The sequence below is a fragment of the Borostomias antarcticus genome (genome assembly GCF_949987555.1).
Source record: "Borostomias antarcticus genome assembly, chromosome: 29".
NCBI lineage: Eukaryota > Metazoa > Chordata > Actinopteri > Stomiiformes > Stomiidae > Borostomias > Borostomias antarcticus.
This window is the reverse complement of record NC_140262.1, coordinates 3675673-3696640: the sequence shown is the minus strand read 5'-3', so window position 1 is coordinate 3696640 and position 20968 is coordinate 3675673. Positions and strand designations below refer to the sequence as shown.

The 20968-nt window shown below is 44.9% G+C and overlaps 3 protein-coding genes across 4 annotated transcripts; all 3 read right to left on the bottom strand.

Annotated features, from left to right (window-relative positions):
• Positions 1 to 70: 70 nt before the first annotated feature.
• Positions 71 to 2162, bottom strand: arl4d (ADP-ribosylation factor-like 4D). Its single transcript, XM_084459709.1, has 2 exons — positions 2094 to 2162; positions 71 to 1238 (listed from the first exon to the last, which is right to left on the bottom strand). The coding sequence occupies exon 2, from the start codon at positions 1112 to 1114 to the stop codon at positions 512 to 514; it is 603 nt and encodes a 200-aa protein (XP_084315835.1). The 5' UTR covers positions 1115 to 1238; positions 2094 to 2162; the 3' UTR covers positions 71 to 511.
• A 2332-nt stretch (positions 2163 to 4494) lies between these two features.
• Positions 4495 to 9992, bottom strand: tmem106a (transmembrane protein 106A). Its single transcript, XM_084459789.1, has 8 exons — positions 9886 to 9992; positions 8694 to 8885; positions 8087 to 8150; positions 7795 to 7948; positions 7553 to 7693; positions 7346 to 7389; positions 6906 to 6959; positions 4495 to 5854 (listed from the first exon to the last, which is right to left on the bottom strand). Exons 2-8 carry the CDS (start codon positions 8878 to 8880, stop codon positions 5743 to 5745), a joined length of 756 nt encoding a protein of 251 aa, XP_084315915.1. The 5' UTR covers positions 8881 to 8885; positions 9886 to 9992; the 3' UTR covers positions 4495 to 5742.
• Positions 9993 to 10523: 531 nt separating this feature from the next.
• On the bottom strand, positions 10524 to 20893 carry nbr1a (NBR1 autophagy cargo receptor a). 2 transcript variants are annotated; one of them, XM_084459688.1, is made up of 21 exons: positions 20709 to 20893; positions 20192 to 20254; positions 20001 to 20019; positions 19884 to 19906; positions 19595 to 19777; positions 18692 to 18769; positions 18377 to 18603; positions 18134 to 18253; positions 17721 to 17984; positions 17228 to 17387; positions 16667 to 16909; positions 16257 to 16385; positions 16084 to 16159; positions 15786 to 15896; positions 15461 to 15637; positions 15149 to 15310; positions 14098 to 14593; positions 13815 to 13897; positions 13391 to 13472; positions 12601 to 12700; positions 10524 to 11985 (listed from the first exon to the last, which is right to left on the bottom strand). In XM_084459688.1, the coding sequence occupies exons 1-21, from the start codon at positions 20808 to 20810 to the stop codon at positions 11785 to 11787; spliced, it is 3099 nt and encodes a 1032-aa protein (XP_084315814.1). In that variant the 5' UTR covers positions 20811 to 20893; the 3' UTR covers positions 10524 to 11784. The 2 variants fall into 2 exon arrangements, with proteins under 2 accessions (XP_084315814.1, XP_084315815.1); XM_084459689.1 differs by having other exon boundaries at positions 15149 to 15301.
• Between the last annotated feature and the right edge of the window lie 75 nt (positions 20894 to 20968).

The following is a 20968-nucleotide window of genomic DNA, read 5'->3' as shown; positions in this document are numbered from 1 at the left end:
TTAATTTATTAATTCTTCAGTGTTACAAAAATGTACAATTTGTAGAAACACAATGTTAATCGAACGGGAAAGGAACCTCTGTGGTGTGAAGGGAATGCACTTATGGATTCCTATTCCAAAACTACAAAATAAATAAACTTCAAGCACTTTGGTGTCCCGTCATGAACCAAAGCACATGTATGTCAAACTCCTACAAATAAACACATTGGAGTTCAAAGGTCAGGATAATATAATACTTTGTTGAGTGGGGAGGGGGGGTAGTGACTGGTACCTACAACCTGTCCCTTCCATAGTCCTCGGACAAGGGCAGCTGCAAGTCCACGAAAGACAGCGTGACTGCATACTGCATGTCACAGTAGGCTCAGATCCATTTCTAGTGACCCCCCAGGGCTGTCTGGGACTGGAAGTAGTCTTTTGTTGCCCCGAAAAAAGCCCTCCTTTTAGAGAGGAGAGAGAGAGAGAGAGAGAAAGAGAAAAATCAAATGTCCTTTGAGGCCCCGGGATGGAGAGCTCATCTCCTCCTGTTTTTGCTGTGCTTCGCCATCTTCCTCCTCTTGACGATCATCTCGTAGAGTTTCTCCAGACCCGGCTGGAGGCCCCGCCCATCCACGGCGCTGCAGCTCTGCACGTGGTTCAGGGTGGCGGCGCCCAGCTCGCGCACGGCCAGGGCCTTCTCCACCTCGCCGGCGGACAGGGCCGACGCCAGGTCCTGCTTGTTGGCCAGCACCAGCACGGGCACGCCCTGGTTCTCCGAGGTGCGGGTGATCCTGTGGAGCTCCACCCTGGCCTCCTCCAGGCGCTCGGTCTCGGCAGAGTCCACCACGAACACCAGGCCGTCCGTCCGCCTGGTGTAGGACTTCCACAGCGGCCGCAGCTTCTCCTGACCCCCCACGTCCCACACCTGGAAGCCGATCGGCCGCGAGTTCCCGACCGCCACTTTGATCTTCTCCGTGTTGAAGCCCTTGGTGGGGATAGTCTTGACGAACTCCTTTAGCTTCAGCCGGTAGAGCAGGGAGGTCTTGCCGGCCGAGTCCAGGCCGATGACCACCACATGCACGGTCTGGAAGTTGGGCAGGAACTGGTTGGGAGCCATCTCGGTCAGCTGGTTCCCCATGGCGACGGGACTCTCTCAGCTGATTGAACGAGGAGGCGGATTCAACGGGAGCCCTTTTAAAGGCGTGGCATTTGCGCCTTCTCCAAAGGTGGAGGTGAGAAACGAGGGCAGTGGGCCTCAGGACCTTATCAACACACAAAGACAGAGATGAGTTAATGTTTGAGCAGAAGACAATGCGCTTCGTATAACTTGGCAATTGAGGTGCTGTGATCAAACAATAAACAAGTGATTTCACAGTTGTAGGAGGGAAATGCTAACAGTGACCGTGACACTGAATCATTAATCATTACTGTGCTTAACACTGGCTAGACAGTGTTTTAATTGAATCAAATGCAATTATTTATTTATTACTTTTAATGCAGGTACCGTGGCTACAGTAAGCCATGTACATGACATGTTTGAAGAAAAGATTTGTGCTGACAATTATTAGTAACATTTTTTGTCATCCAGAGAGATCTTAATGGCAAGACAGCCCAGTCATACTCTGGATATAATAGCAATCTGGATTCATAAGGGTTTGTAATATGAAGCTTCAGTTCACACTAGTTAATTGGGTGACTGGATGAGGTTCCTATAGTTGCCTATTTGCCCCAGCTAATCCTCTTAAGACTGCTAAACCCGAAATGGCTTTCTTATGGCAGATTGATTTCCAGTATAATGTTGTGCATATCTACTTATGTGCACGCTCTAATGAAGAGCAGTCTATGGGGAATGCATGCAAGAGCAATTCTAATCCCTGCTGTTGTTTTGACACCGATACATAGCAATTGTACACCTGCAATAAATATCGTGTCATGGTAAAGCCAACAACCGGATTTTAAAAACATCAAATAGCCTAATTAATCATTCGCTGTGTGGAAAAAGTGACTAGAGATAGTCTACATATTCAGGAATAAAATATGCATGTTGTCTGCAGAATGAATGTGCAATCAAATTAATTGTGAAGACTAATAGAACCCCCCTCCAAAGTCACACATACCTTCTAGGATTCCTCTTACATCCGCATGATCCCAGTGTAACGAACGGAGCTCCTCATACTCAATAAATAATGTTTATCCGTGCACACGCTGTTCCCCGCACTGACGGAGCACTGAAGTCCTGACCTGCGCACACGACCTAAAACAACAACCCACGCTGACGTCACTCGGCCATCTACAATTCACTTACTCCCTCTGTTGGTGCAGTATTATATTTGTCATATTGCCCCAGTCAGCTGCCTCTAGAAATGGCAAGATTGAATTTAGAGGACATTTTTCACGAGTTAACTGCATATTTTCACTGGCAAACCATGAACAAGATCATTTTCAAATTGTAGCCTATAGCTAACCCTCACCTATATATAAAGCTACATGGTCTGCTCCCCTACATGTAAACAGGATAATAGGCTGTTGAAATAATAATTAAGCTAATTGTTAAGAATTCTTGAGCATCATTAGAGGCAATAGAATAGGCTATGCTATTGGTGTGTTAAGCTATAGACCCCCCTGCTTGTCATGGAGAGCATACTGTAATGTTGACATGAGCACCAGTAACTGGTCAAATTATTATTGGTTCTACACTATATCAATTTATTGTTGACGAAGTTTGATTGTACTACATATCATAGCGGCGCACACATTGTTATACAAACATTGCACATACATTACACGATGCACACACACTGTATAGGCCTACACTCTTCTCACCACACTCTTGTGTATTTTGCATTTGTAGGCTACTTTTTTGTGTAGATAGTATTGTATTTTGTATTTGCACTGTCCTGTCCTGCACCCTGTCTAATGTTGTCTCCATCAGTGTGTGCATCGACCTAAACAGATTCCTAGTATGTGTAAACTACCATGGCAATACATGGATCTGAACGTGACCAATCCTGTGTCCCCCAGAGATTCTCTCTCCATCAAGTTCGCCGTACTTTAGCGACACCCTGTGGCAGTTTCAATAACTGAGCTCACCTTAATTAATTTGCATAAAAAGCCTAATCCTAAACGTCTCTTAGATTAGGCTACCTTAAAATAGATCGCCTAAAAATCCATATTAATCAGCATTACCTAAATAAATCTTATGACAATGTGCCCACAATGTCATAGCAGTTCTATGATGTCACAGTCAGTGTTGCATCATCCGTCTAAACTTGATAGACTTGCCACTGAACCTGTCTTCAGTGAGGGCCGCTGCTGCTAACTGTCCTCTTGCTGTCTGGAGAGCCTCACACTTTGGCAAGTGCATTTCCTTTGTACCATCAACTTCTATATTTTGTATTATTATTATATATATATATTATATATATTATATATAGAAAAAGCACCTATTTTTTCCTTCTCTTTCATTTTTATATTGAATAAGCTGCACATTTTTTCAGTTTATTATAACTTTCATGTGACATGTAAAGAAGCTGGTTATTACAGGTTTATAAAATGAATAAATACTTGTATAAAGCCGATACTGTTAAGCAGCTCCCCTAACCTTCCATTAAGGACTGCTGCATTACAGTGGGCAGCACTGGGCTCTCAAACAGCAGATTGGCCTGGGGAGTCTGAGCGCGCTCAGTAAGACTGTGGCGCTGCCCAACGTCTAAGTGTTCCCTCTCCACAGGGAGGTACCAGCAAGATGGCCGGCATGCACTGGGAGGCGCGGCGCAGACAGAACGTGGTGGACCGGCGTGTTAGCATCACTCAAAAGGCAAGGGGCAGGGTTTCCTACGCGTCACCAGCAATGCCAGGAAACAGGGCTCAATGTCCAGAAGGCGACAGCCCTCATCTGTTTGATAGTGGAACCTGATCTTCGTTCACTCACTGTTCAGATCAAAATATCATCATTGTGATCATGGTCAAAGTAATGCACCTTTATAGAGGTTTGAGGTTCAAGGTGCTTTCTTTGTCATACGTAGCAGATCTGGGTACCATGTAGGATGAAATGAAAAAATCCTTTACTGTCGTTTCAACATACAGCAGGCAATGAGACCCGCTCCTGTAGAGCAGAGGCAGCCCGAGGTGCCGGCTGGGCAAGTTTTACCCCCTGAACCAGCAGCGCTGGAGGTGTCCGCAGGTAGAGGGTTATAAATGGCAGAGTCTAGGGATGTTCTAGACATGAAATAGCCTTATATTTCTATGGCTCACTAATCCATGAGTCGACAGAATATTGTCTGACTCTTATGTTTCCAAGTAGCGGCAGAGCATGTTAAATGCAAGCGTGCGCCCTACAGCAAAGACTACACCGCCAAGATTGACAACAGATACTCAGTGAGTTGAAATCCTTAATCCAATTAAGACTACATGCTGTAATTGTATTCGGAGCAAGATTTAATGATTTCAATCACATACATTGAGAGAGAATGTGAGGATGACTCAGAGTACAAGGACAAGTTATTGACTGATAGTACAGGGACAATGATCCTATAAACCAGGCCCAAGAACAGAGGCTGGAGAGTAGAGCAAAGTGCACAGTCCCTAGTGACAGCATAATGATGTATGTATGAATGTGAATGAATGTTGCTGGTGGTCGGAGGGGCCGTAGGCGCTGATTGGCAGCCACGCTTCTGTCAGTCTGCCCCAGGGCAGCTGTGGCTACAGATGTAGCTTACCACCACCGGTATGACTGTCTGAATGAATACTGGACTCTGTAAAGCGCTCTGGGTATCATGAAGGGCGCTATATAAATCCAACTATATTGATTGAATGATGAAGTTTGCTCTGTTTTAGTCCGTACAATACTCTCAGCAGTGGTGAGCTGAGTCTAACAACTCAGCGAACAGGGAAGACAGGAGGAAATGTGTGTATTAGACAGCTGGACCACAAACCACAGCGACAGCGCCTGCTCTGATTGGACAGGCTGATGTGACTCCCCAGCCGCTCGGAGAGAGAACGGTCCTCACAACGACACCAATAAACCAGTATGGAAATGAAAAACAAAAACGAAAACAATCTTTTGTCAGCAGCATTTACTGCGTATGAAGGTTACTGAGTATGAATGTCTCTTTCCACTCGTATTTATTTACAGTAGGCCTTTTCATGTGTGTATTTACAGTGCAATGTGCAAATAATTAAACACAAATGATATTGTCATCATAATAATATGGTCATAAGTGCAAATCATTTTTCAAGTGTGGAAATACTCACCGATGATCCACCACATCCACCAAAATACTTCTAGTGAAAATCTGAGCACACAGCTGTTACTCAATCACAGCATGCCATTGGATTCTAAATACTTACTACATTATGAATTTTAGTACAGTAAACATAAAAGTAAAAGCTACTTTTTAAGTGCACTTTTGAGTGCGCAGGACATCATTTGCATTCTAAATCATTAAGTAATGAATGTATCCTCATCCTGATCAAAATCTCTTTAAAAGAATGCTAAACCAACATGTAAAAGTAGCATAGTCTACATTTAAAAGTTCATTTAATTCATAGAACTTGAAGAATCTTGTATTTGAAATCCACTCCCTTTCACATCACACTAAACCTGATCTCATAATTGGCCTTCATGTCCCGTATCCCTTTGTCACGTAACTAATCTAATGTAATGTAATGTTGAGTATAAAATAAAACAGCTTATATCTTTACTCAAAAATAAAAACACAATTAATTTCTTTGGTAGACAGCTGTTGTGAGACCCTTCTGGTCCAATCATGACATGATGGGGTGGGGTATGGTGGTGTTGGCTCCACAGTCTACATACTCAAAGGCGTCCTTGGACAACTGCTCTGTGTGGCCCAGGTAAGACACGTTCATCGTCATTCTGTGGAAGAAAGGACAATATAGATAGATTGATTGATAGATTGATTGATAGATTGGTTGGTTTATTTGATTGATTGGTTGATTGATTGATTGATTGATTGATTGGTTTGTTGATGGATTGGTTGATGGATTGATTGGTTGATTGATTGATGGAGGAAAATACCTAACACCTAAAAAAGACCTAAAAAGCATTTGTACAGTTTCAATTGTTGAAAGCCATACAAGATTGAAGGTGTAAAATAAAATGTTAGAAATACTTTTTAGTTAAAATAGTTGTATGGTTTGGCACTGGCCAGGTCGATGTCTGGTTCCCACCTGGTGTTAAAGGAGTAGTAAAGGGAAAATGCATGTTTAGCCCTGTTTTAAGGTTACTTATGATCATATACAATCAAAGATTGTAAAAATCAAGATCAAAACGACAAGGTCAGAACACCAACGGACACCAATTACCCCCTCGGTGAGCTTCTTGTCTTTGAAATCGAGAGTTTAACATGTTTTTGAAAGATTTTTCACGGTGCCCACCCACATCCATTGTATGACCTAAATGGTGGTAGAGCAATTATCAGACTTTCTCAAAAGTGCTAGTTTTGTCAACTTTTTGATCTGAACAATTGTATAGATCATAAGTAACCTTAAAACAGGGCTAAACATGCATTTTCCCTTTACTACTCCTTTAAACATTTATGTCTATAGCAGTTTTTGTAAAAAAAGAATAAAAAAGTTGGTTTATGATTTGAACTGAAGGAGGATGGTAAATGTGTTACTAGTTTAACAACATACTGTAATACAATATGAGAAATTACATACAGTACAAATGCAGGGCTGGTATGTACAGTACCGCATGGTTTTAGGGTCAATTCAGCGCCTATAAGAGACGTCTATAACATCCTTGTTTGTACGACCAATAGCAGCTCAGTTTTGTACAATTTAAGGTGAAATAAAAATGATTTAACCAAAGACTTTAAAGGACTGACAAAAATGGTCAACATGAAAAAGATATTCTCCAAGAACATAATAATTGGGAGCATTGACACATTGTGTGTGCTACTTACTGCAAATGCAAAAACAGGGTGTGAATCTTGATGGTGCTTGACTTGCAGTAAATACTAAAACAGAAAATGTATATTAGTATTGAGGCAAATCATTAAACAGGTTTTCATCAATCATCAAACAGGCATAATGCGTAATCTGAAAACCTAGAATATTTACTCAGTCTAAACCTAATCCTTAAGGGATTAATCCTTAATTCATTAATCTTTTAATGAACTGAACACAATTAGCAGTGACCTGGCACAACATGTTTCTAGATATTCTTGTTATAATGCATTCCAAAGAAAATAATGAATATTTTCAAGCCAAGTAAATCATATCATGACAGTGTAACTACCATTCAACCTTGTAATAATAGGCTAAATACTTGATAATATCAGTTAATCATAAATAAAAGTAATAAAAGAATGAGACTATTATAGGTGAAATACAAAGTTCTTACTTCAGGTCGGAGTCATCAATCACAAATGGTAGGATAATCAGACACTGCAGGAGTAAAATGAACATAAAAATAAAAATAAATTAACACAGTTTAATCTAAGGCCTTCCAGACAGTGATTTGCATGATCCAAAAGAACAATTGTTGTATTTGAATTATTATTATTTATTTATTTTTGATGTGAACAATTTAGTGATGTATCAAACTCACCGATTTCTGTGAACGTTGTTTGAGCACGGTTATGTTCGATATCTTGATCTTTTTCATAACCTTTTGATTGATTATGACCTGAACACTCAAGTCATGGATTTTAACGTCTAAAAAGTTCTCGTTGGTGATGTTGATGAGGTTCTAGGTGAGAAAACATGCCGTTTTAGTCCCATGAATATCAGCACAATTGAAAACATGATTGTACCGACGTTGATGTATTGAGAGCTGTGGTTGGAACTTACTGTAACCTCCATGTTAATTGTGTCTTGTGTAAAATGAACCATGACTGACTGAACAGACACGGGTAGGATTGTGATAGTCCGAGGGAAGAGGAAGAACAGGATCAGACAGCAGATGAGGAGACACAGGGCCACTGAGAAGCACACCGACAGTTTCCTGGTATTGGAACACAAACGGAGAAATCAACCCAAGAATAAAACGGTGCTGTACTGTACGTCCATTTAACGCAAAAGTACACGCATTACTGCTTATGGGCAAAACACACATCTGAGGCGCACACACACACACACTTACGTGTGTCTGGGTTTCAGTCTTTGGTCACTGCATGGTATGACAGCTACCAACTGGCCAGCATGTCCTATAAACACAATACTATTTTACTGAATGGTTTCATATGACAAAGAAATTAAAATGGCACTTAAACTTCTCGAAATCTGGTTTAAGCACATTTTAACATGACAAGACACATGAGAAAACGGGAACACACGCACACAGTCTTCACTTACTCAGTGAAATCGAATACGTTTGGTACATGACCGTCAGAAGCAGTACTGCATATACTGTCGACGAGTATCGGATTCATATCGCCGGGTCATGTACCAAAACATCGTCGTTAAAAAAAGACAGTGTGTGGACATTCCTGGTTCCTCGGAGAATGTATCTACTGCACCTACGCACTTATCACTGAGATTTGATTCAGGTGTGAAAGACACTTTTTTTATGATCAGCGTGACAAGATACAAAAGCTTCTTTAAAGTATTTAAAGACAACAATAGGCGCTTTAAATTATTTTTTAATGAAATAGATAAATAAAAGAAAGCTCTATATTACAGTATGTCCTGTCCGATGCAATGACAAAGCTGTAGACCGTTGGCCTTGTGAATATGGTAAATGCACCTGCCTCTTGGGATGCGTCCTATCCCACGACAAGTTGGGCAGATATCTGCCAGAATGTCCCCATTCATGCTCCCATACAGGGTCGGGGGTTGATGGTCTATCATTCTCTTCTCCATCTTCTTGTCCTGAAGGTCCTCTGTGTCTCTGGAGGAGCAGTTAGGACTCAGAGAGACCAAGGTACAGAGTATCATCCAACCTAAAGTAGAACACAGTAGAACCCTTTTATTACACAGCAGAACCTTTTAGAACACAGCCCCAATGCTCTTACACTGTGGGTTTTCCCTCTGAAGATCAGTCATCCTTCCTAAGTCGTACTTCCGGGGTACTTCCGGGGTACTTACGCAGTACTAACGCGGTACCCGGTACTTTCAGGGTACTTACACGGTTCTTACCTGGTACTTACCCGGTACTTACGGTGCGGAGGGGGACTTATTATGGGGTGCACAGGAGCGTAGGTGTTTGTACTTACAGGGAAGTACGGGGTACTTACCGATACTTACCGATACTTAGGCTACCCGGTACTTACAGGTAAGTAGGCCTACTGTAAGTACCGGTAATTACAGGTAAGTAGGCCTACTGTAAGTACCGGTAATTACAGGTAAGTAGGCCTACTGTAAGGACCGGTAATTACAGGTAAGTAGGCCTACTGTAAATACCGGGTAAGTAGCCCATAAGTAGCCTACTTAGGCTACCTGTACCTCGTAAGTACTTACTTGTAAAGTAGCCTACCCCGTAAGTAGGCTACCCCGAAAGTAGCCTACCTGGTAAGTATCCTGTAAGACACTAGTAAAACACGGGCTTATTATAAAGCGTTACCGACTTTTTCTTATTCTGTTGGTGTTTGGAAGTAGAGGTGTAGGGTAGGCTACTGTATCCTACTGTAGCGAGTTTGGCATGACGGAAATTATAGGCCATATCGTTTTTAAGGAAGGAATCGCGCAGAAATTAAACATGACAGGCTAATTGCGTTCTCTAATGAAATCGCGGAGAATACTGCAGTGTGGAAAACATATTACGCGCACCAACACCGGGAAATTAAATAGGCTAAAACATAATAAAATATGACTGCTAGGCGTACTCGTCTCACTATATTTGTTAGTAAAGCAGGTTTTCTGGCGAGAAGAGAAGATAAGCTGAAATAAGATAAGGTGAAACATCATGTGATCATGGGATTCGTTTGCAAGTGCGTAGCCTACCTTCACCTGCCCCTGCTCTCACTGTAGCTCTTCAACAACTACAAGTCCACTTTGTAAATTGTTAGATTTATGATAAGACGGATCATTGCACCTCCACGGATTATTGCACCTCCGCCAGCAGTCCTGCGCTAGTGTGAAGTGGTTGAAGTCACTTCCTAGACAGTTTGTTAAGTCGCCAAATGATTTATGCTGCCCCTTGGTGGTAAATAAAATGAACAGACAGCCTATGCAAGTACCTCCATGTGTCCATAGGCCTATGGCCTCCGTTAGAGTGAATAAACAGCAAAATAGACTGAAGCCTCCAATTTAAAACTTTTTTGCGGCATTATTGCTATGATGTAATTTACTATTTGTACAGTATTCTCTCGAACAGTATTACAGGGAACAGGGCTATGCGACACTTCCCGTTTTAGCTTCCAAGAAAGAGACATCTAGACCAATCAACTTGAAACAGTACCAAGATGTAGGCTATTTTTTCACCTTTGGTAGGCTACACTTATACAGTGTAGATAATACTATACACGTATACTTGTACAGAAACGACAGCTACCTACAAAATGTCACCGGTACATACGGTAGGCTATCCTACACACACACACACACACAAAAACAATTAAATAGTTACAACAGAATTGTGCAATTACTTTATTGGCAGATCGAAAATTGCAGGGTACCTCGACACCAATCAAAGGAGATCTAGCCCACTACCAAGCAAAGTAAATCAATTCTTTTTTTTTTCTTAAGCATGATCCTTTAAACCATGAGTAGCCTATTTGAACAAACACAATCATGAACATGTTTCCTGTCACCAACCTCAAAATAAACGCAAATAAGCAAATAACATACACGCGCACACACAAAGGATAATCAAACATGACAGAGGTTTACAATGGTCGTTCAAATGCACTCACACAACCACTGGTGTGTAATCACCATACACAATTCAAAGTATCAATCGGCCATCACTGATTATCATTCATAAAAACAATCACAAAGAAAAACTTGGTTCCATTATGAAATAGAGGAATGTCTCTCAAAGAGGTCTTAATTGGATATATAGTGTTGTATAATGTAAAACATGGTTGAGTTTGACTCAACAATAGGGGTATATGAAAGATGCAAAGCAGACATTTTCAACTCGGACTCGTATTAACACCACAAGAACACTATTCAGCTCTGTTCCTCTACCTGACATGCAGGCGTTTCCTAAAAAGCTGTAGAAAACTTCAGTGTTTCAACAGTGTTTTTTTTTTCTGGAGCCACACTGTTTCTTATACATTCCACATGTCAACATCTAAAATAACAGTACTTTGATATACATACAAGATTGCATTGTTTAGGCAGATTCACTACAACATAGAGAAATCAAATGAATCAGAAATATCAGTTCCTTCGTCCGATTTGTTCCACCCGGTATAAGTCTATCATTAAGTTAACGCCAAGATCAGTCCCAATACTGTCAATTTGGAATCGAGAGGGAACTGTGCAAAGCATTTCAGTCTGACAGCATTCAATTACTCCTCCTTCCCTATTGTCTGTGAAAAGAGACTAGCTTAGCTCTGTCAAAAGGAAGGAACGACTGTCCCGCCAAATTCAAAACCTTTGTTTTACTTTTCGCTGTAAAGAAGTAAAATACATAGGCTCTCTACACAGTCGCTCTCAACAACCCCTCACCCCTACGCCTCACAAACTAACCTCTGTGCCTTAAACATCAACCCCTACGCTCTGGCTAGAAACGAACAGAAAACAAAAACACCTAAACTACTGAGGAAAAAAATGAAGCTACCACCATTTCATACTTAAATAATCGAATCCTTTCAGGCCTAAGCAAGCGTCTGGCTAGGGTTGCGGTGGTCGGGGGGTCATTTATAAGGGACAGGGCCAGGGGTCACGGCGAGGTCAGCGCTGCGCCGCGGCGGAGGTGCCCGCCTGGTTCTGGTTCTCCCCGGCCTCGGCCAGCTGGACCAGCGCGTTGACGGTGTGCAGCAGGTTATAGCGGTGCTTCCTTAGCAGGCGCTGGTTGAGCCGCTGGTCCCCGAAGCCCATCTCCAGGAGCATGGCCATCATGGAGGGCTGCTGGCTGGCAGGGTCAATGCCACGCTAAAGGGGAACAGGAAGGGATCCAGTCTGGGTTACTGTGTCTCCGAGAAGAAAGCGCCAGAGTTCAAACCTTTATTTCAACTCGAAAGGACACTGAGGTGCGTGCACCTCGTTTACAGCGTCACCGAGTGAACGATGCACACATCAAATAAGCATCACATCACACATCAAATAAAACAATTACAACTCGAATCACCAAAGACAGAGATCATGTTTTTAAACTCTGTGATTGAAGAGAGAACCTCCATCTTCAACCGAGTCTGAATGTCATTCCAAGACTTTGGAGCAGCGTACGAGAACGCTGTCCTGCCAAGCTCTGTGTTAGCTCGAGGGACCTTAAAAACAAGCCAGTTACTGGAACGAGTCTGATAGGAAGGAACGTTCCAATCCAGTAGGGCGGCAATTTAAGGGGGTAGTCTACCGATAACTGCCTTAAAGATATACAGATACCAGTGATTGAATTGAGTTGAGTTGAATACCATCTAGGTGTAATTGCAGTCTTATGGCCGAATGATAACTGAAAGTCATGTTCTGGACCTCTGGTGTGCAGAAGAGTATGGCCCATTGGCTAGTAGCCTAATTTAAGGCATGTTATCACCATAATAGTCAGGGTACCTGAGTGGAACAGCTTGGTCCAGTGAAGAGGGCCTTGTATGCAGACGCAGCCACTGAGAGGGCCCCCTTGACGAGTCCCTCAGTGATGCCACCTTGGCCCCTGCCAAAACACAACAGGATCATCTGGCTGTCAAGTCAAGGCTGTCTTAGTTGTAATTCTTATCGACAGGCGAAACAGGAGCATTTTGAATTACATAAACGCGGAACATCGTTTTATTGTGATTGTAGGACTGTCAAGCGCTCTCTTCCGACCGAGTCCCACACAGGCGCGCACACAGCCTCTCTCTCCCGCTTACAAAGTCGCCTCTTGTTCCCTAATTGTATGGTTTAAATTAAGCGATTATATCAGGTCAAACACCCCTATTTGCACGCCACGCGTGTGAGCTTCACTGGCTCTGCAATACCCGGCGCCAGGGCCCGCCAGGCGCCACTGAACAGGAGGATGTGGTCAATGTGGTTGATCAGATATCCCAACGCAGGACTATGGTTTAGAGTTAGCAGAACTAACACAGAACAGACAACGCTGCAAAACAAGTTAGGTCACGCATATTTTTAAGAGATTACTGTAGTCGTAATAGTGGTTTTAATGTAGTCATAGCCCTTCTCCTAGTAGGTTCACAAGTCAAAACTCAAACAGTTCAATAACCAAAATATACAACACAGTATGGCATTTGATATTCGTTAATTATGTGGTTTGGACAAGAAAGTGTGTTCTTTGTGTGTAAAGAAAATGTGTTAAACCAACTTTGCAGCCCATGTGCTTGGTGTCTGAATGTTTGTGGGTTCACACCTTGGTTGAAGACAATTGCTGGCCTGGGGGTTGTATGTCTGAAAGGCACTGACTGAGCCTGCTGGCCTGGTTGGACCAGATACTGCCACAGACACAAGGCGAAACAGAAGAGAAACAAACACACAAACACACACACAGAATGTAAGTCAAAACTCTTAGAGATGTTTTGCTGAAGTAACCAGTCCATAAAGAACATTCAGTTCCTCTCTTTGCGACGAGGAACACATCTGCTTCCTCCTTGGCCACAGGAATGCAGTCACCAGATTTGAAAAAAACTCAACAAATGCTGACAAGAGGCATGTTTTGAAGTCACAAGATTCTACAGTATGTTTCAGCGCGAGGTTCCTGACAGTTTGATGTTGTTTCCTGAGGTACTTTCCTGAGGTACTTTCTGATCAAAGCAAATAATGAGGCTAGCTCTCACCGTGTAAATGGACAGCTGGTTGGCAGGGCTCCTCTGGTCCAGAGGCCGGGGGACTGGGCCCGGCTACATACAGCTCCTCAGACCTGAAAACAAATCAAAACATCAACTGTGTGGAGTGAGAATCCCTATACGTAGCTTCACATGCTACACTAGTGACGTGTCAAACTAGACATGAGGGTTAAAATGTATGTATGTAATGTAAGTATGTCACAATATAAACACCCCATCGCTGACTGACTATCTTATGTTTGATACTACTTTGGTGCTTTCCCGCAGGACTAACCTGGGTGAGTAGAGGACAGCAGGGGGCAGCAGAGAGACAGGCGGAGGCACCACCTCCGGGGTGAGGGGCACGGCGTCGAGATTCTGGGAGGCGCACAGCATCTGGTTGACGCTGCTGTCGACGGTCGCCACCGTGGCAGAGGCGACGGCGGCCTCAGGCTCGTCCTGCCACTCCCCCTCTGGCGTGGCCCTGCCCAGCTCCTCCGGCTCAGAGTCAGGCTCCTCCCCCTGGGTGGCGGCGGCAGCCAGGCCAGACTGGGAGAGGGCGGAGCTGTACATGGACTCGCCCAGAGGCCTGCTGGTGTCAAAGCAGTCGGGCAGGACGATGATGTAGTCGTCACAGGAGGAGGCGGACGAGCCTTGGCTGCTCACCTCGTCCCAGTCCTCGGCCTCCTCTCCTTCTCTCTCCTCCCTCTCATCCTCTGCTTCTTCTCTCTCCTCCTTCAGTGCACGAAGGTCTTTGTGCACATGTTCAATCTCGGAGACCAAATGCACCTCTAAGGAAAATGCAGCAAGAGGAGACGTCCATTAAAAACAATACCATCGTACAATGATCGGGTGGTGCGGATAAAAACAATCTTCATTTAAATATCACGCCCCTACATATTCTGGCCTCGCCCCTGTAGTTTATGGCACAGAGATACGAAATATGGCCGAAACGATACATTTCTCTGACTCTCGTCCAATAACAACTCTTCGCTCTCCATGGAAAAGATCCTGGAAAACCATCTTGCATTTTACAATTTTATTTTAAGAATTAAAATATATTTTGCAAAAACAAAATACATTTTGCCATAGGGTAGGCTACATATTTTGAAGTGATGAATAGGCCTGTGGCTGTGCTTAGATGCCAGTCAGAATCAGTCTCATGACAATTCTCAAACTTGCGTACACGAGACTTGGCGTGAGATTTGATCGCGGTCTTCGATGCCGAACTTGGCGTGGAAACGACCGTACGCCCGGTTGTTTGTCCTACAATCGCTCGGTAAACGAGGCTCGTTACGCGTAGAGAATCCGAACGAGAGGATGTTGGAGAGAGCGTTTCCCCGTACCTGGGACCGTCTGGTCCTGCAGCGTGCTCCCAGAAGGACCAGGGGTCGGGCTCTGGGCTCTCGTTCCTCCCACCTCGAAATCTCCAACCGCAAACCCCGCCTGCGGCTCAACCACTCTCCTGGCGAAGCTGAAGCCAGGACCCGGGCCTATAGCTGGAAAACCTTCCAAAAACAAAACAGGGTTAGCAGTACCCCTCAACAACTCACGCCGCAGCGACAGAAAAGTACTTCAGAAACTATGGAGCCACATAGAATCAACTTTTGGTTGATGACGTTCACAAATTCCCAGATTCTGACAGAGACCCCGCTGACCTTTGTGCTTGCGCCAGCCGGGCTGGGCCTTGCGGGGGGGCTGGTGGTCTGGAGCCTCCTCCAGGGCGAGAGAGCGGATGATGGTCTCGCACAGGAACTGCGCGCCGCTGATGTCCTCGTCCCCCTCATCGGGGACAGCGGGGTCAGAGAGCTCTCTCTGGGGACCGGGCTTCACTCCTGAACGCAAAACCCATCGAAAGGTTAGAGGTTAAAGGAGAAGAACGTTGGCCTATAGGGGGACTGATGGTGTTTTTTTTTTTTTGACTGAACCCTTTTTCTCAAGGTCAGGTCTACAAGGCTGCGTTCCATGCGAGTACAGTCTTACCGAATAGGTGCTTGACCCCCGTGACCTCGGCGTCTGCTGTCATCGGAGGAGGGCCGGCTCTCTCCAGGGTGGGGCCATCGTGGGGCAGAGGGGACATGCAGGGGGTCAGATCTATCACACGGACAGACATTCATGTAAGTATCATGTAAATATCATGTGAGTGACATTAATAACTGGGTACCACAGTCCTTATTTCCAATACTAAATCCCAAGACGGGCACAATGTGAGTTTGGTATGAAAGTGATTGTGACATCATATATGAATCATATGAATGATTGTGACATCATAGTGTCTTACCGACTGGAGTGTTGGTCGGCACTTTCTCCAACTCTTGCACAATGTTTATATCCAGTAGCTCGAAGGAGAGCAGATCCTGAAAACGTACATCAGAACGGTCGGTTCACTGATCACAGCACAGAGCAACACGTGTGGCTGACCTGGCTTGTGACTCGCGACGACACCCCTCTCACCTGTGCGGTGAGCAGGTCCACAGAAGGGAAGTAGAAATCTATGGGGACGTGTACAGACTGGCCTGTACCACTATCTCTGGAGCTGAGGGGGGGTTTCTCCACTTTCTCCGCAGGTCTCAAATCCTCCTTCTAGAGCAGGGAATAAAATCTCATGAGCATGTTTTGTGACAGAATACATAATTCTTGCTTCTTAACAAATTATATAAATGTGTTAATCAAATTGTTACTGCAAACTGAAACAGCACATTTGAGTCCGTATAAACCCGGATAGTGTCTGTTCGAGCTAAACATTAGTTGGCAGGTTCTCTCTTGAAAAATAAATTTCATATGTCGATTAATAATATGTTTCGAATAAATAAATATATGAATAAATGAGTTTATTCTATCTGAGTAGGAAAGGGTTGACTTGCCAGCCTTTTGCTCTGAGGGGCATAACTGCTGCGGCAGGTGGCGGGGTCCACCACCACGCTGCACCACACCCGCGGCCCAAACTGCCCCCCGCAGTGCACCAGGCGCCAGTGGGAGGTGTACGTGCCCTCCGTCACGGGGGCCACGAAGGTCACGCTGACCACGCCCACCTGACCCGGCCGCAGCAGGGGCACGGCGACCTGCCGCTCCGACGCCACGCCCAGGTTACCCCACATGAACTTCAGCTAGGGACACACACGCACACGCGCAGGCGCGCACACACACACACACGCGCGATATAGGTACGCATGCACAGAAGACAGGTGTACGTACTGTGACACAGGTACAGGTACATGGAACCAAACACAGGCACTTGAAGAGAGCACTTCGGCTAAATTCACATAGTGAGTCAGAATGAGTCGGGTAAACAGAATCCGTCAGATTTAGGTGGTGCAGAGTTAGTTCTACTGCTCAGGTTAGGTAGTAGGGAGGTAGGGACTGTGATTGGTGGTACAGTATCGGAGGGGGGGGGCCCGTCCTCTTGGGGGTAGGGGGGGGGGTACCTTGGTCTCCGAGGTCCAGCTGATCGTGCCAGAGTTCCTCATCTTCCAGTACTTGATGAACTTGGTGCCAGGCTCTAGACGGGTCCCATCGGGCAGATTTTCGTCCAGAAACAAGGCGGCCATAGTGGGCACCAAGGTGGAGTGGGAGACCTCGGGACCCCTGGTTTCAAGTGTACAGAGCATTGTTGAAAACAGCCCTGGGCTTCAGACCCACTTTTGTTTCTCTACGAATCAAAAAAGCAGGATCCTTTTTTTTGCAGCTCAAAAGCAATTAGAAAATCTATGAAGCAGCAGCAGCAGTTTTGACATGTGAGGTAGTTCCAATATCCACCACCAGCCAGCGATAAACTCATACAGACTATTATAAAGATCAGATGGCTTTTTTTTTTTTCTTGAGAAAAGACTTTGGCTCCATGCTGGGCCTAGAGCGGCCAGCACTCTCGGACGCCCTCCGGGGGGGTTGGGGGGGGGGGGCGGGGGGGATGGCGCTTACTCTGGACTGGAGGCCTGGGGGTCTGGAGCCGGACCCGGAGCCGGGGCTGGCTCTGGGGAAGGGGCCAAGGCCGGGGCCTGGGTGGAGGCCGCAATGTTGGGCCTGCCGGAGGCGGCGGCGGGGGGGCCGCTCCACTGCAGGCCCCTCTTCTCCAGCCTCAGCTTCTTCTTGATCTCCTTCACCTCGGCCTTGAGCTGCCTCCTCTCAGCCTTGAGGCGCTGCCGCTCGGCCTTGCGCACCGTTCGGTCTCCTCGCCTCGGGAACCTGGGGGAACGGGGAACCCAGAGGGGGCTGGTGAACGTTTACTCAAATAAAGGGGGGGGATAAGAGTTAATAATAACATAAATAAATGAAAATGAAATAAACTAATTGTCTAATGTTAAATAAAGGGATAGGCTATCCAAGAGACTGACCTCAATTCTCCAGACATGCCGTGCTCCGGGATGGAGAGCGGAGTCTTAGTTCTCACCAGGCTGTGGCTCGGGTCATGGCTGTGTCTGCACAGCTCACATAAAATGCAGGATGGACACACGCTGCGGAGAGGGGAGGGGGGACATGGGAAATAAGACAGTTTGAAACACGGCCGAAACATTCATTTTCACAAATAACTCCAGAAAGACGAGTCTGAGACGCCGCCGCTGCGGCGCCTTGCCCACCTGCACTTGTACGCTCCCTCCGAGGTGAGCTTCTGGCAGCTGCTGCAGGCGGGGGTGTAGCCGGAGGCGCCGCCGGAGGAGGGGCCAGCCTTCGGCCCCGGGAACGCGTCACCGCCCGCCGCCCCGGGCTCCTCTGAGGGCCCGTCGGGGGCTTTGTGGGTGCAGCACTGGCCGGAGAAATCGTTACACATCCGCTCCACCACTTCTTTCACCACCTCGTCCTTGAACTGTGAGTGAAGGCAGGAGAGTGTTGCTGTCAGCTGTGCTGGGCCAGAGCGGCTTCTGTTCAGTGTTTATATTACGACGGGGCCTTACCTTCTCCATGTAGGATCTAAACCATACTGGAGGAGGCTCGTCTTCTGGTTTGGTCACCTTGCTGTCCTTTACAGCAACCTAGAACATCAGCAGATATATATACACGGTTATATGACAGTTAGACATTTTGTGCAATTTACCCCCAGTTCTACTACTACAATTTCCCCTCAGGGATAAATAAAGTACCCCCCTTCTCGCTCTCTCTCTCTCCTCCTCTCTCTATAACGGGTAGTTCCGACCTCGCAATCTGATTGGTTAAGAGCCATTGTATATGCCACCATATACCACGGACAAAGCCTCTTTACCGCTCTATGTGAAATATTACTGTGTCAATTATTAGGCTACTTCCTGTAAAAACGTTAGTTCCATTGCCTAACCGTCTACGGTTTCTCCTTAATACAAATTTAAACATTCAATGTCAATTTTGAGTTGTTCTATCCGTTCTGTAGCCTACCACTCTGGTTTATCGTCACCACTATTGCAACTCACAGTTGCACAGTAAAGGTAGGCTACACTTCGTTCATGGCTAGCTGGGTTGGTCAGGAGCATTAGTTTTGGTTGCTAGGGCTAATTGTTCGTCATTTTGAAACTCCATAGCAACATGATAGTTTTAAAGTGTTTTCAGTGTCTTAAAATCAATATTAAGACACTGAAATAGTAGGTATTTATCCCAGAAATGTTTCCCGATGATAATATGATGTAGCTTTTGTATAAAAGCAATAACTCACTCAAGGGTTGTGGTATATGGCCAATATACCACGGGTTGTGCTGGTCCTCATGAGTTATTGCTTCAATCAATCAATCAATCAATCTATCAATCTATCTATCTACTACCAACATTAATCCCAAAATCCCCAAAATATGCAATGAATTAAATATGTCGTGGTGGTGGGTTATCCTTACAGCGTCTTTCTCAGGGGTGACCTGAGTGCCTTTATCCACCGTCTTGACTCTGGAGGGGTACGGGGGCGCGGGCCGGAGGTCCCCCTTCAGCTCCTTCACCTCCGTCTTCAGCAGCCCGCCGCACGCCGTACCCTTCATCTTGTAAACATTCATGTGCAGCTGGTTGCCCTGCTTCTCAGCGCTCTGCAAATGCATGACGATGTCAGTCAACAGGAGGTAATTATGCAAATCGCTTTGGAGAAACTGGTCATACAAATCATGTGATTTTGCAAAACAAATATTTAGGAACCTTGACAGCCTCTTCATATTCCTCTGAAAAATACAGACAAAAAAATGCAATCAATCAATCCGTCAATCAATGTTGAATAAATCAACTGTTATCTGTATCCGTTTTTTTTTCACATACCTTGACTGTTAATGGAAATCTGAAAAAGAGAGAAGGACAATGTTTCAGAACATCTGCTAAATGTTAAATCAACAAACGGTTGAACATTGCTTTATTGAATTGCTTGAACCACCACACACATGATAATCACGCAATAGAGAACATTCTGTCATAAATTCAGTGTTTCATCTTCTCACTGTCACGTCACTCACCTCCTCATTGTCCTCATCAAAATATTTCACTTGAAAGTGGCTGATGCCAAACGATGCTTTAATCTGAGGATTTAATTAGATACACAGAATAAGATGATTTCCCATGTAACAGCCTAGTTAACTGTAACAACAATACGCTAAGAGCAAATTATCATATAGACACCGTGTGAACAAGTGAGCTTTCATAATAATAATAATAATTAATAATAATATGCTAAATCAGTACCAAATGTGATGTCCTTGTAGTGACAATCACAGTGACTATCGAATGCCGAGAAAAATGCATTTCACCAGCAATTATTAGTGACTGTCTAACTGTGCGCAATCTCACGTCGCAGTCTATCTTGCAATTCTGAATGTTCATGCATGGATGGATTCATAAAATAATCAGGAGGATGTTTTTCATACATCTCTAAAAATTTAGATTTCTCTGGATATGTCCTTCAATGTTTATATGGCAAGGCCATGGTTGGGCCTGTTAGAATAAAGCAAGCCAAACTGCGCCAGCGCTGCTTACCCAAGCCTCCACTGACTCCCACTCGGATGTGTCCAGATCTGGAGCCACAAATCTCTTTACATTCCCCCTGAAGTTCACTTTAATAGTAACAGGGAGCCCCATGTTTGCTTGACGCGTCTAAATAATAGCAATCATTTGCGAAAACGACGAACAATTTGATCCCTAAACCCTCGCCTGCCCTCTTGTTTACATCGTCAGCTGCGTTGGGAGAAAAAAATACCGTGACGCGTTCGTCTCACCTGTGTGCGCATGCGTATTCG